This window comes from Cetorhinus maximus, chromosome 2 (genome assembly GCF_964194155.1).
Source record: "Cetorhinus maximus chromosome 2, sCetMax3.hap1.1, whole genome shotgun sequence".
Classification (NCBI taxonomy): domain Eukaryota; kingdom Metazoa; phylum Chordata; class Chondrichthyes; order Lamniformes; family Cetorhinidae; genus Cetorhinus; species Cetorhinus maximus.
In genome coordinates this window covers 212,315,275-212,330,533 of record NC_135880.1, presented here as the reverse complement: position 1 = coordinate 212,330,533, position 15,259 = coordinate 212,315,275, and the positions used below count along the sequence as shown (strand labels likewise).

At 39.9% G+C, this 15,259-nt stretch overlaps 1 protein-coding gene across 1 annotated transcript in view; it reads left to right on the top strand.

Moving 5' to 3' along the window:
- The window catches only part of snx19b (sorting nexin 19b), a 182,687-nt gene that overhangs the window by 131,800 nt on the left and 35,628 nt on the right, over positions 1–15,259 (top strand). Inside the window, exon 9 of the mRNA XM_078532183.1 lies at positions 13,762–13,946. Within this exon, the coding sequence (XP_078388309.1) occupies positions 13,762–13,946 (185 nt within the window). The remainder of the gene's footprint in view (positions 1–13,761; positions 13,947–15,259) is intronic.

The window sequence follows — 15,259 nt, the reverse complement described above, 5'->3', positions numbered from 1 at the left end:
TACGCCACATGGACTGCAGCGGTTCAAGAAGGCAACTCACCACCACCTTCTCAAGGGTGATTAGGGATGGGCAATGAATGCTGGCCTGGCCAGCAACACCCAAAAAAAAAATGAAACAGTTCAATTCTTGGGGATTGCTAGTCAACATACCTGCTAGTCTGTTTTTATTTAAACCTTTTACCACTTTACCTTGTAACATTAATGAAGGGCAACATTGTTTCTCAATTAGCATATCAATCTATCCACTCAGACTTGTTTTACAGGATTCAGTACTTTAATTCTGGGCTATAACAGCAGTTATTGTTACGAGCAGGTGAGGAGGGGCGGAAGGACTGCCCCTTTTTTCCTCACTCCTTCGTTGATCATAACAGGTTTTATAACAGAAGACTTTCAAAAATCAGAGTTTGTCATGTGACAACTGGCCATTGATAAACGATGGAAAACAATCAGTAGTCTATTCATGTTAATGAAGGAGTTTCCACCTACCATGGTCACAACCATTGACATACAATAGAAACAGATAGGTGCCCTTTGGATTTCCCTTGTGCATAGTCAGTTTTGTTAGTTCTCTTTGTTACCTGTTCTGGAGACAGAGAGGCTAAGGCCTTATTGTCCAACAGTTCTGTTGCAGAGTCATGCGGACTCGAAACGCTAACTGTGCTCCTCTCCACAGATGCTGTCAGACCTGCTGAGTTTTTCCAGGTATTTTTGTTTTTGTTTTAGATTTCCAGCATCCGCAGTTTTTTGTTTTTGCCTTATTATCCTTGCTGTTTTGGGTTAACTCCTGAAAAAGATGTGTGTGATATTCCAAAAGGATGTAGTAGAGGCGTGTTCATTGTAATCCACTTTTAGAAGCTTCCAGAAACTTGGCCAACTTATAGTCCCAAACATTACGTGACCTATGGCAACCATCTTAAGTCAGTGTCTTTGTTTTAACAGTTGAAACTGCCGTTTTAAAAAAAGTTCCATATGTGAGCCCAGCAGATTAAGTTGAAATTTAATATTTGACATCAACACACCTCCATAACAATATGCATTAGACAGATTAGTCTAGATGCTCCTTTTGAGTGCAACACCAGAGTCCAAGACTTCCATCCATTGCAAAGATTCCCTCTGACAGCAACCAAGTTTCCAAGGTCAAGGACATTAAGTGATTCTGCCTGTTGCCATCTTGGAACTTGAGGCTTGCCCCAGCGTAACATGGTAAACCTCATCTTGGGTAGCTGACAAGTAACAGAATTCTTCTTTGATTCTTCAAAATCATGCGGCTGGAGAGTTTGATCACCCAACCATGTCTTTCACTCCCTTTAGGCAATTTAAAATTTAAATTCAGCCCTCTGTACCTGTAGCAACACTGGGCACTTGTGCCCAGTGTTACTAAGGTGCATGTGACATATTCTTGTCGTTTTTCTCTTATTATGTCCTGACAGAAAGTGCCAGAAATAACATCATGTAGGTTTAAAAAGTGGCCTCGAGATCCAAGACAGTCTGTAAAGTTATGGGGGATGAGCGGCAGTGGCCTGTAGAAATTCTACCTTGTGGTGCACTTGTACTTTTGTGAAACCAAAGAGTAAGATTACAAATGCTGTCATGAAATGAACATTGCATTTGTTGGGATATTTCAACTATTCAGATACTGATATGATACCATAAAAGTGGAAACCATTAAACATTTGGAACATTATAACAGTTTTTTTTTATCAGTTGTCGTACCAAAGTGGGGAAGCAAATTGGAATTGAAAGAGAACAGTACACAGGCGCCTAGGAATTAAAATGATCTCTTAGGGCATTCAATGCCATTCCTGCCCCATTCATAAGGCATGCAAATTTAACTGGCTTCAGGACAGCTGCCCACACCATACAAGCTGTGCTTAATTACAAAGCCAAAGCTGTGGTCCAATTACATAATTGCAACACTCAGGCGATTTTAACTCAGGGCCAACTAACTGGTTGCAGTTGGCAGTAGGTAAAATTCTAGGCAGAAGAGGTGCAGGTTATTTTTAAAACATTCTTGTAAGGTTACTTGAGGGCCAGGAGGAACCAGTGTGATCTTCCAACCCCACATGGAGAGTTTAGGCTTTTGCTGCCCTGGGGCACTCTCCGTTATGATCGTGATCATTCCCATTTCCCTCCCTATGTTACCCCCGCAGCACCTTGTTTTTGCTGTTCTTTCCCACTGGCATCTACATCATCCATGTTGGCTTCAGTCAGGTGGCTGTGAGGGAGCAATAAAATGACGCCTGGAAGTTAAGATGGCACAGGCTGCATGATGTGGGGTGCTGATTGGATCACCGCCTGCTTCAGCCCCTGTACCCCGATTCCTGCCATAGATTAAAGTCGGGATTAAATTGTCCAATTTTCTCAGCCTTGAAGGGGCCATGGAACAAATCTCTTCTTTACAAATTGATGATACTGATTGGATATGTTAATCAGGCAATTTAAAGTTGGTGAAAATTGCTGAGCGAATTCCTGCTCGAGTCCTTGAACATCCACTGTCACTTCAGCTGAAGGATCGAGAAAACTCTGGAAAAATGGTGTTTATACCATTTAGCTGAGGACTTGGTCACTCTTTCACTAAAATTACTGTACACAAGCAGAAGAAGCTCCCCAGGAAATTACCTATGTTGTACCAACATTGACATCTCTTTGGATAGAAATGATAGCAGGTGCAAAGCAGAGAACACTGACCTTTTTTTACTCCAGACGTGATGTCATCTTTAAAGTAGACATGGGAATAAGCTTATCTTCAGGGGAAACCAGCCTTTCCTCATAAATTCCAACCATCGACCCATTTGACACGTGACATGCTAAAACAACTTAACAGTTCCTCAATACCACTAAACAGAACATGCAATTCAGTCAGTATTAACCTGGATGATATTGCAGCAAACTCAGCTGGTGGGTGTAGTTTGGAGATATTGATGCTGTCTGAACAGGCTTGCAGGTAATTTATTGTCGCATTGGCATTTGAAATTTCACTTCATATTATAAGTATCATTTTTAAAAATTTAAATGACATGTTATTTTTAGGAAAAGAAAGCACAAAAAGTTGTAAATTAATCAACTTTTTCCATTAGCTCCAAATCATATTTTCTTGCTAATCACGCATCAGGCATGGTTTAGAATCCAGGGTTTTGATACAATAGATTCCATGCTTTTTTTTAACAATGCTGTTGCCAGCATTAATGTGCTGCTAAAACACAGCATGTGTGACAATACAGAAAAGTCACTGCAGAACTGCACTTATTGCTAAAATCCTTAGCGCTTGGCTTTATTTTTATTATCCAAGTTAGACTGAAGAAACCATGACATTATTATACTGCAGCCTCAACTGAGAGGGCTTGGAGATTGTATGTAGCTGGTTTTGTTTAAGTATAGCTTGAATAAAAGTAATTTGAGCTATAAACAATGCAGCAAAAGCTAACAGCGCCAACCTAAATGATTAATTGTGAATTTAATCCAATGGATCCCAAAGGGTGAGGAATGGTTCTCCAATAGTAATATGACCTACATATTCTTTGACAGTTTCACTAGGACTAAATTGTATAATCTTGAATGAGGAAAGGTATGGTAGCTTACAGAATAATTTAAAAGTAGTCAACAGTGTGCTGTTCATGTTCACTTACTCTAAGTCCATGTCTGACCAGTTGTGGGTAAAGCTGCAGAGATCTGAAAAACCTCCCAGTTCAGCATTAATGTTTAATGACTAATTAAAAGTTTCAGAAGTTGGACATATGATTTCCAAGTGCCATTCTTCCTTTATCTTGTTCAATTTATAGTTTTAGTGTGTGCCATGTACAAATAACTGTCAATGCAATAATTTAAAAAATTCAATGTATATAAAGCCCATGAAATCTACCATTACGTGTTCAACCATTATACTAGAGTTTTCAATTTACGTTTTAGACATAGTAATTACTAGGAGATTTATTGTGGCATTGCACATGGTGAATTAGTAGTTTGGTTGTTTTATGATATTTAACATCAAATATAGTGTAAGATGCACTAATCTATATTGATTCAGTAAGTCACCTGTATATTGATTCAGTGCAATCTATAAGGGTAAGAACAGTAGGCTCATGGGAACACCATCCCTTGCAAGTCCCCTCAAGTCAAACAGCATCCTGACTTGGGACCATATTAATGTTCCTTCATCATCGCTGGGCCAAAATCCTGGAAAATCTCTCTATTAACACTGTGGGTATACCGATACCACACAGGTTGCCGCAATTCAGGAAAGTAGCTCACCACCACTTTTTCAAGGGCAATTAGAGATTGGCAGTAAATACTGGTCTTGCCAGTGATGCTGTCATCTGTTGAACAAATACTAAAAAAGCCCAATTACCTTTTTTATTGTTTTTACCAGTTTTGCATCTTGAAAATAATTGTATGCATGTTGTGTGGAAACTGTAATCAGTAGCATTAATATTAAAGGTTAGATAAATATGGTCATTCACTTTATCTCAATTTTCTAAATAAAGGATACTGAGGAGAGTGGTAGGAAAATTATTCAAGGCTGCAGTGAGGTTAAAGCTATGTGGCACACTAGAGAGCTGATAGTGTTTTGTGGATTTGAGGTATTAAGGATGGGTCTAGGTTTGGGGTAAACGGGACAATAATATATGAGCAATGGAGGTTTATAAGAGATTGAGACAATAGGAGGGGAGGTTATGAGAAATGGGCATGCTGGAGGAGATGCGCTGATATTTAGGAGTACCAGAATGAGAATACCAGGGTCTCATTGTAAAGAAAGAGGGCATTTGGGTATTTTCCAGCACTGAGGGAAGTCCTGGGGGAGGCATTCTGGATTTTGGAAACTCTGAAAGGCGGTGCTGGGTGTGACAGTGGAATCGAAACTTGTAGATGTCAATTAACATACAAAACCACCGGATAAAAAATTAGGTAGAGTGGCTTGCCGGTAATGCTGATACAGATGCTGCATCTGCATTCTTCAAAATCAGAAGTGTTTTGCCAGGAAGCCATTGCGTGTTCCAGAAAAACAGTGTTCGGCCGTATTGACATTTGTGCTAGTGGGATTTGTTTTTGGCTTTTAAAATAATTTCAGATAGCTACTTGTCTGACAACAAATGATCCTTACAATAAAAAGGTTAAACTTCTACCCAGAGCTTTTAAATACTTAAGATAAGCCGTTATGGTGATGTAAATGGTTAGAAAATGTTAATGAGCCAATCTTTTTAATGGCAAAACATGAGTACATAATGTTAATTATGGGACAATTTTCTTTATTATTGTCAGAAAAAAAAGGCCTAGTTTTATTTGACATTAAATTGCATCCTCACAGGCTGTAACTTCAAAAGAGACGTTGTTATATTTTAACTCTTTCCTTACAATAATCTTATTTTCATTGAACAGTCTTGAATTGCTCATTGATTTTTTTTTTCTCATTCCAAAATCCACTGTTAAACCAACCCAAAGTTTTAGCCTGCAAAGATGAAGGCTTTTCAGTTCCACAATATGAGTATTTGAGTAAGTAGATTTTTTTCCAAAAAGCATATATTTAGCCCACATCTAACCTTGGTTGTGGATATAACTATATTTATGTAGAGTACAAACCAGTTAGTAGAGCTGGTGATGCATGTACATTAAGAACCAATAGTTATATGGATACCCCATGTCAATTTGACATCCTGCAGCCAAAGTAAGCAGTAAATGTTGAAGCTTTTTAATCACGTTGCCAAATATTTGTGGTCAGCACAGTTAGAATTTGTGCTTTTGTTAATATACAGAGGAAGTCTTCAATCAAAAAAAGGACAGCAAATTACTATAATTGTCAGAAATTAACCTTAAAGCCCTGTTTTAATTAATGTTAACATTCCTGCACTTGGTCATAGACTGTATGTTGAAATCCAGAACTGGAAGAAGTTAGAAATGTAATCACATGATGATCTTTATACCGCTATCTTTGGGAATAAAGAGCATGTATACAAATGATACTCAATCACTTTTAAATGGATTCTTGGATTTTAGGCAGCTATTGACAATGTAAATTACTTGAGACTGTCACAACGACAGGAAGCTGTGACGGAGTGAGATTTAATCACAGATATATTGGACTGTTTAAAGAAGACCTGTTTAAAAACAAATGCAAGAAAAGATACTGACAAAAAATGGCTGCTACGAATCACCTGATGTCTGATACTATAAGTTGACCACTTCCCTAGAAAGTTTCTATATGAATTACACTGCAGACCCGTTGCATAGAATTTCACACCCAGGGAGTGTCAAGGTCCACTTTAAACAGGGACTCTCCTGAAAGCAAGGCATTACAAATGTAAAGTGCTAGACTTTAATCAACTGTCATTCTATCAAGAATGGGAATTGTTAACCAGCCAGATACTCATCAGACATTCAAAACCCCTGTGGAGGATGAAATAACTCCATCTCCTGTCAATTTCTATCTTGAAATGTGTCAAAGGTTTCAGAGAAGAAAAGATCAAAAAATTGAATAACTTGGTCTTCAATAATGGCCAGAATTTTTCCATCGGCGATGCGAAAATGAGGCGGGGTGAAGTTGGGAGGAACCCCCCAAAGTCATCCTGCCCCATTTAAATATTCAGGAAGGCGGGCGGACAGCGAAATCAGCTGTCCGCCCGCCGACCTGTCAATGGCCAATTGAGGCCATTGACAGGATAATTAACCCAATTAAAGGCCCTGCCCGTCCAGCCTTAAGGCTGGTGGGCAGGCCAAGAGCCCCTGCGGGCAACAGAAAAAACATGATACCTGGCGGGATGAAGTTTCATGTCCGTTTTAAAAATCTTTAATAAACTTTATGTCATATTTATTAACATGTCCCATCTCATGTGACATTGTCACATGAGGGGGACATGTTAATAATTTTTTTATTTTTCTATTTTTGAGGTTTTTTTAAACTGTCACCAATCTCCCTGAGACAGCATTTAGTCTCAGGGAGCAGTGCGCTCTTTGGCGTGCATGCACGAAAGAGAACACTTTGACAGATGGGGTATCCCTCCCCCTCCCGCACAGGAAGTGCATAGTGCTACCCGTCGGGCAGCCCGCTGGGCGGGCCTTAATTGGACCGCCCACTCAAAATGGCGGCGGGGCCCGTTTCGGTGGCGGAGTTCGGCTGCCTGCCTGCCGCCGAGCCGGTGGGGCCTGCCCGCCCATCGAGGGCTAAATTCTGCCCAATGACTGCAAGACATGCTAATTGAATTTTCGTCTAGGAAATATAGAGAGAGGAATTTTAAAAACTGGTTCTGCAAAGCAGAATCAGAAGGAGGAGAAAGGAACATCACAGTCATCTGAAAATATTGCTAGGAGAGAGCAGAAAAGATATCCCCCCTCTCTCCACATCCCCCACCCTCCTCTCTCAAGCTAAAAGAGTGTCTTCAACAAAGTGCAGACCTGAACCAAGTCAACTCCAGAATTCTATCGGAAACCAACTAACTTCAAATGACTGCAACGTTAAACAATCTATGCCTCAAAGACAAGCAAAGGACTTAATTATACATTAATTTAATTTTTTATTGGACTCTAACTTTCTTACTCAGCCTTTATTACTGAGCCTTTATTATTTTTTCTCAGGTTTAATAACTAATACATTTACTCTTTCTTTGACTCAAGAAAACATAGTTTGATTGGCTCCTTGTTAAAAAATAAATACATTTGGATTGGGAAAGGCATTTACGGGGAAAATAAATTTTAATACCTTTGTTGTGACCAACCGATGGGGCTAAAGAGAAGGGGAGCCAGCTCACTTCTCCTCACCTGCATAACAAGATGGAATTCTGAAGAAAAATTAGGTACTTTTGTTTTCATTCATTTTTAATTCTGCTTCATTCTTACAAATTATCCTATAATGGACTGTTTACTGTAATGCCAAGGTACTTGCAGCAGAAACATTTTAAGCCCAATGCCATGTCTGAAATGACGTTGCCTCAAGTTTCATTGGATGACAGAGTTTTTGAAAATCATCATAGGTTTAACCAACTTTATTCTGATATCAGAATGAAAGGTAGTAATAACCGTGTGAGACATACTCCATCTATTGCTGTATTTCATCTACAGAAAGAAAAACGTCTTGGCATTTATATAACACCTTACCTGGCTTTTCAAATAGGTCTTAAATCATTTGAAATGCAGTGAAGCAGACAGGTACGTTGAGTGTTTCCATAATCCAACCAGTTAGTCCAATGTCAAACCATGTCCTAGACTCCTCTGGTGGCTCACTGAGCTGATCTAAAGCTGCTGAGCCACAGAGGCCATGAAAATCACAGATTCAATGTCCACTCTGCTTTGTTAGTTGAAAAATTGGTCATTGTTTCTGACTGCTAACCAGTAACCCCTGCTTTTTGTAGGCAAGCATGGACATTAGATGAAGGGAGAGGACAGAATTGGGCTCAGCTGTGTTGTGGTAGTCTGACCTGCTGACACACTGCCAATTATTGCATAAAAGGAAAGACCATTTCAGTGAGAGCACCTAACACCTGTGGAACTATACCAATCAAAAAATTGATGGGAGCCGATTTTACTGTCCTTGACTGACACCTTGCTCAGTTGAAGGACAAATTTATAGGTCTTAATAAGCTATCAAGTTTTGTTGTCAGTGCTTTAGCAGTAGTGGGCTGGATTTTCCTGTGAGTGCAGGACCAAATGGGGGACCCTTGCCTGCACTTGCCAGCAGTGAGACTGACTCAACAATCTTCTTGGAGATGGCTTCCTAATTGACAGCTTCTGCACTCACTGTCCATAGGACCACAGAAAAATTATGACACAAAAATAGGCCATTCATCGCATTGTGTCTGCACCGGTCAAAAAAGAGATTTTAAAAAAAGAAACTAGCCACTCATTTTAATCCCACTTTCCAGCACCAGGTCTGTAGCCTTGCAGGTTCCAGCACTTCAGGTGCAGATCCAGGTGTCTTTTAAATAAGTTGAGTGTTTCAGCCTCAACAACCAATTCAGGCAGTGAATTCCAGACGCCCATCACCCTCTGGGTGAAAAAGATTTTCCTCATGTCTAATCCTTTTATCTTAAATCTATGACCCCTAGTAATTGACCCTTTAGCTAGGGCAAACAGGTCTTTCCTGTCTACCCTATCTAGGCCTCTCATAATTTTGTACACCTCAATTAGGTCACCTCTCAGCCTCCTCTGCTCCAAGGAAAACAACCCTAGCTTATCCAATCTTTCCTTATAGCTGCAATTTTCAAGCCCAGGCAACATTCTTATAAATCTCCTCTGTACTCTCTCCAGGGCAATTATGTCCTTCCTGTAATGTGGTGACCAGAACTGTACACAAAATTCCAGCTGTGGCCTAACCAGTGTTTTATCATTATATCCCTGCTTTTGTATTCAATATCTTGTCCAATAAAGGGAAGCATTCCATATGCGTTCTTTACCACCTTATTGACTTGTCCTGCCACCTTCAGGGACCTGTGCACATGTACTCCAAGGTCTCTCATTTCCTCTACCCCTCTCAATATCCTCCTGTTAATTGAGTATTCCCTTGCTTTGTTTGCCCTCCCCAAATGCATTATCTCACTTTTCCAGATTGAATTCCATTTTCCAGTTTTCTGCCCACTCAACCAAACCATTGGTATCATTCTGGAGACAACTATCTTCTGCACTGTCAACTACATGGCCAATTTTTGTGTCATCTGCAAATTTCCTAATCATGCCTCCCACATTTAAGTCCAAATCATCAATATATGTGACAAACAGCAAGGGCTCCATCACTGAGCCCTGTGGAGCGCCACTGGAAACCGCTTTCGATTTGCAAAAAAATCCATTGACCTTTTGTTTCCTGTCGCTGAGCCAATTTTGGATCCAACTCGCCACATTCCCCTGTACCTCATGGGATCCCACTTTTCTGACCAGTCTGCCATGTGGGACCTTGTCAAATGCCTTCCTTAAATCCATGTAGACAACATCCACTGCACTCCCCTCATCAATCCTCCTTGTTACTTCCTCAAAAAATTTGATTAAGTTAGTAAGACACGATCTTCCCCTAACAAAACCATGCTGACTATCCCTGATCAATCCGTGCATTTCTAAGTGACAGTTTATCCTGTGCCTCAGAATTGATTCCAATAATTTGTCCACCACCAAAGTCAGACTGACTGACCTATAATTTTCTGACCTATCCAGCTGGCCTATCCAGCAGGTTTAAAAACATTTGCAGACCTCCAATCCTCTGGTATTGCACCTGTATCTAATGACGATTGGAAATTGATTGTCAGAGCATCCGTTATTTCCTCCTTGGCTTCCTTTAACAGCCTGGGATACAATCCACCTGGCCTTGGTGATTTATCCACCTTCAAAGATGCCAGTTCCTCCAGTACTTCCTCTCATTATGCTTATTGTATCTAATATTTCACACTACTCTTTAACTAGAATGCCTGCATCATCCCTCTGCTTAGTGAAGATAGAGACAAAGTACTCATTGAGAACCCTGCCTACAACTTTGGCACAAGTCACCATGTACATCTCTGAAAGGCATACCCTTAGTTGTCCTCTTGCTCTTAATGTACTGGTAAAACATCTTTGGCTTTTCTTTGCTTTTACCTGCCAATATTTTTTCGTATCTTTGCTTTCCTAATTTCCTTTTTTACTTCATCCCCTGTACTTTCTGTACTCCTCTAGACTTTTTACAGTGTTAAGCTTTTTGTGACTGTCATAAGCTTTCATTTTCTGCTTTATCTTACCCTGTATGCTTCTGGATAGCCAGAGGGCTCTAGATTTGGCAGTACCACCCTTTCTCTTTGTGGGGACATGCCTACATTGTGATCGTATAATCTCGCCTTTAAATGCTTCCCACTGATTTGACAATTTTCTCTATATCCAGTCCGCTTTTGCCAGTTCACCACTCAACTTTGTAAAATATGTCTTCCCCCAATTTAGAATTTTTGCTCTTGTTCTATCCTTGTCCTTTTCCATAATGATGCGAAATCTAACTGTATTATGGTCACTATCTCCAAAATGGTCCCCTACTGCTACTTCCTCCACTTGCTCAGTTCCATTTCCTAAGGCTAAATCTAGAATTGTGCCCCCCCCCCCTTGTTTGCTGTCCAATTAAGGATAGCAGTGGGCTCTTGATGCTGTAAGCCCCATCAGAGGGCAGGCAGCTCTGGAGCCTCAGTATTCCCCCCCAGGAGAGGTGACACTGCTGACCAAGGAGGCCTGCACAGCAATGTAGAAATTAACAAGACTTTGATTGACAGATCCATTGGGATGGAGGGGAAACCCCTTCACTGGATCGGGATCAGCCGTGATTGCAGTCTTTCCTGCCTCAATGGGGCAAGGAGCTTCCAGCTCCAGTAGCCCCCCACTCGGCTGCAGGGAAATCGCCTCCATGGAGCAAGATGTCAGGGAGACCACAAAATCACCTCAAATTGGAAACTTGATCATCTTAATTGGCTGCCCGCCTCCATGGTACAGACAACTGATTCTCTTCCCAACCCTGCCCGGAAAACCTCCAGAGTGGTGGGAATGCGTAAGAGAGTTATCATGACATGTTCCTGCTATTTTCTGTTTTTCCCCCTCCCCACCACCACCACCACCTCCAACCTGATCTCCACGGCTGGGAAAATACAGTTTATTGTGTTTTTATATTGTAAGATTCACTGCTATTGTAATAGTATTGAGTTACTCGGTTTCCTGAACACTGAGCCAATTATGTACAAGTACAATTGGTTTAAGTTTGTCATAAAATCAATGGATCAATTTACATTTAAGAGGTTTTTAATTTTCTGTAAAATTCATTATTGACTTTAGAACTGTGCTTAATGTTTAGGAAAAAGCATTGATTTACCACATGTACTGATGTCATTAATTTAAACAAAGGTTTTTACTTGAACAGCTCACTGTTTATTTCGAGCTCTCCCACAGAACACCAGTGCGTAAAATGTCATTGATCAGCTAAATGCAAATCTTGGTCACAAAAGTGTTAACAGCTATTGGAAAATATTTTTTGTAGAGGTGATGTTTTTCACATATGTCTGTCTTGGATATCTTTCCATAACCTTTCAAAATTTGCCATTGTGCATTGCTCTATTAGCCAATCCTAGGATTGACTAAATTACACCAAAATCGATATGTTATTCCAGCCATTGCGCACTCATTTTGTGGCATTTAAATACTTAGGAACAGGTGGATGTTTCTTCCCATATGATGCAGATTGCTTTCCATACAGTGTTGTACCAACAGCAGTAGGGTATTAAATCACAATGGTGGCCTAAAGGTTATTTTTCTCCTGTACAAGGGGCGTGTTAACAGAATGATGTCATTAGCTTGACTTTGTTGACAATTGTTGAATTGGCTTATGTTCCCTGTGTGCTGATCTGCCTGTTCAGATCAATGCCCACACACATACTTCCATCTTGATAATGCATGATATACTAGCAATATAAGGATGCCGTAAGAATGATTTTTGTCACCATACCACCCCAATCTTCAGCTGCAATGTACGGTGGTAATAGGACAGAAATTGGAATAAAAAATCGGCAAGCAACATGTCGCTGCAGGCCTGCAGAGTGTGACTTTTGAGCAGGTCTTAACTTAAGCTGCTAGCACTGTTGCTAGAAATACTTAGGAACCAAATAAATTTAAATTAGAAACCAGTTCCCAGCTGGGGCCAGACTCCATTTTCGTGTTACTTAGTGCTGCCACTGCTACTACTTAAACCTACTGCAAATCATGGGTGATACAGAGTGGAAACAGCTAATTCCACTGTTATTTAAAGGGATAATCATCTCCTAACTTTTAAATCATTGTAAATATTTGACAGACATATTGCTTGTCTATCTTGGCCATTTGTGGGTGCAGAATCTGTATTTTTTGTGGTGGTGGCTGGACGGCCCTTAGAAAGTTTGAGCAGGGATTGCTAACACTTTCTAAAAATGAGAATCATTTTGGCTGTTCCGTTCTGGCTATAGAGGAAGAAAAGCAGCAGCCGCAGCACATGGAGCAACGGCTGTAGGGAGACCGTAGAAGAGGAGAAAATCTCACAGAAAACCTCACCTTCACATTGAGAATATAGAGCCAGCGTTTTATACTTGCACTTCTCAGAGTAGCAGTGTAGAAGGATGCTGTGCCACTTCCTACAACGAGACTTGCACCCACTGCCATGATTAGCATAGAATTGCCCATTCCAGTCAAGGTTACTATGGCTGTCAACTTTTTTACCTCTGATTCCTTCCAGGCTGCAACAGGGTATAGTCAACAACTCAACTAGTCAGCACTGCATGTTTGCATTAGTAGGTGACTAATGCCACATTTTCTAAAGCAAACACTTCTAACATCTGCCCCATCAATAACTGGGAACAGAAGGATAGAGCTTTGGATTTGTGCAGATTTTCCCTATGTCAACGGCCTTATTGCCATTCAGGTTCCTAAAAAAAGAAATTACTGCCTTCATGTATCGCAAGTTATTGTGTTCCATTAATGCACAACTGGAATGTGATTACCAACAACGCATCATGCCAGCAGTCATGATGCTTTTATGTTATAGACCCATTGCCTGCCCATCCGATGAATGCTATGCATGAAAGTGAATGTACCATCTTTCTAACATAGATAAAAAACAGAAGTACTTCATGCTAATCGATCTTGCTTCTTTCTGTTTGAAGTGCAAGTTGCATAGCATGTATAACCCATAGGTATTTTTGTGAGAATGTGTGACTGAAATAGTTTATTTTTCCAAGGGCTGATAGATCACTTATTAATTTATTAATACCATGCATACATTTTCTTGTGCACAACTCAATATATATCTTCTGCTTACAGGTGGCTTGAGGTCCAGATTGTTAACCTGACATGTACTCAACACTGGGTTGTGTACCTCAAGCTTTTACAGGAAGCTATCTGGCCTGGAGGAACCTTACCCAAATGGCCAAAGCCGGTCAGAACTCAAGAACAGAAAGCACAGACCCAGGAATTAGCCTTCCAATGTCTAATGAAGATGCTGCCAGGTTAATATATTTTTATCTTTAGTGGTTGTGAGGTCTAACTTCAATGTTATCTGATGACAGGCAATGAATTTCCTTTAATTAAAGCAGAAAATGCTGGAAATACGCAGCACACCTGGCAGCATCTGTGGAGAGAGAAACAGAGTTAACATTTCAAGTCGCCTATTAACTCCGTTTCGCTCTCTGCAGAGGCTGCCAGATATGCTGAGCATTCCAGCAATTCTGTTTTTATTTCAGGTTTCCTGAAGCATCAGCAATGTTTTGCTTTTGAATGAATTCCTTTTACTTGTCTAACATCAGGTAGATCCTCCTGGCATGTGGCTAGTAATGTTAGGAAGAAAATATTAAATATGTTAGTAAATGGGAAAGGAAAGTCTAGGAGAATACTCATTGTCCAAGGTGCTTCTTGTAGTGCTATCTTCCACTTTAAATTGTATATATGTTTGAATGGAACATAATTTTATCCTTAATATCATTAAAATCACTCTGCAGACCTTATAAGATGATTGCATTTATGCTAAGCAATGGAAGATTAACTATCAAGAGTATTGAAGGTAAATTTTAACAATGCATTATCAAAGAGATAGGAAATAATTAAAATCCAGGAAAGTTTTACAAAACCCATGGCTCCAACACAAGCATTTGATCCTCTGTCATTGTGATCTGTCTTGTTCTTTTCATGTATTTATGTCTTCCATATATTGCTATACATAGCCAAATAAACAACATAAATGATATATGTTTGGCGGTGAGGTCATGGTTAAATCAGATTAACACTGCTACTGACATTCATGAACTCCTGATCATTTTTTTTTGAAGATCTCAACTTCATTAATGAAAAAGTTAAATGTTAGTTTTTCTTTTGCTTGCCATTCTGAAGGCTTCTGTCATTAAATATGTTTTCAATCACTGTCCTTATGTCCAAGTAGTAAAGTACTGCCAGGTTAATATATTTTCATATTTAGTAACTGGGAGGACTAACTTCAATGTTGTCTCATGACAGGCAATGAATTTCCTTTAATTAAAGCAGCAAATGTTGGAAATGCTTCACAAGTCTGGCAGCATCGGTGGAGAGAGAAACAGAGTTAACGTTTAAGTCGATGACAAATTAACTTTCTTTCTTTCTCCGCAGAGAATAGTATGTGAAGTATGTAATTTAATTACCCACAGAGTTATTTTACACTCATGAAGAGCAAAAAGTGATTCATGCATGTGAAATAATCCTTCATTAGAAAAATATGTATGTTTTTAAATTCGTTCTTGGAATGTGACCGTTGCCGGCAAGGGCAGCATTTATGGCTCATCCCTTATTGCCC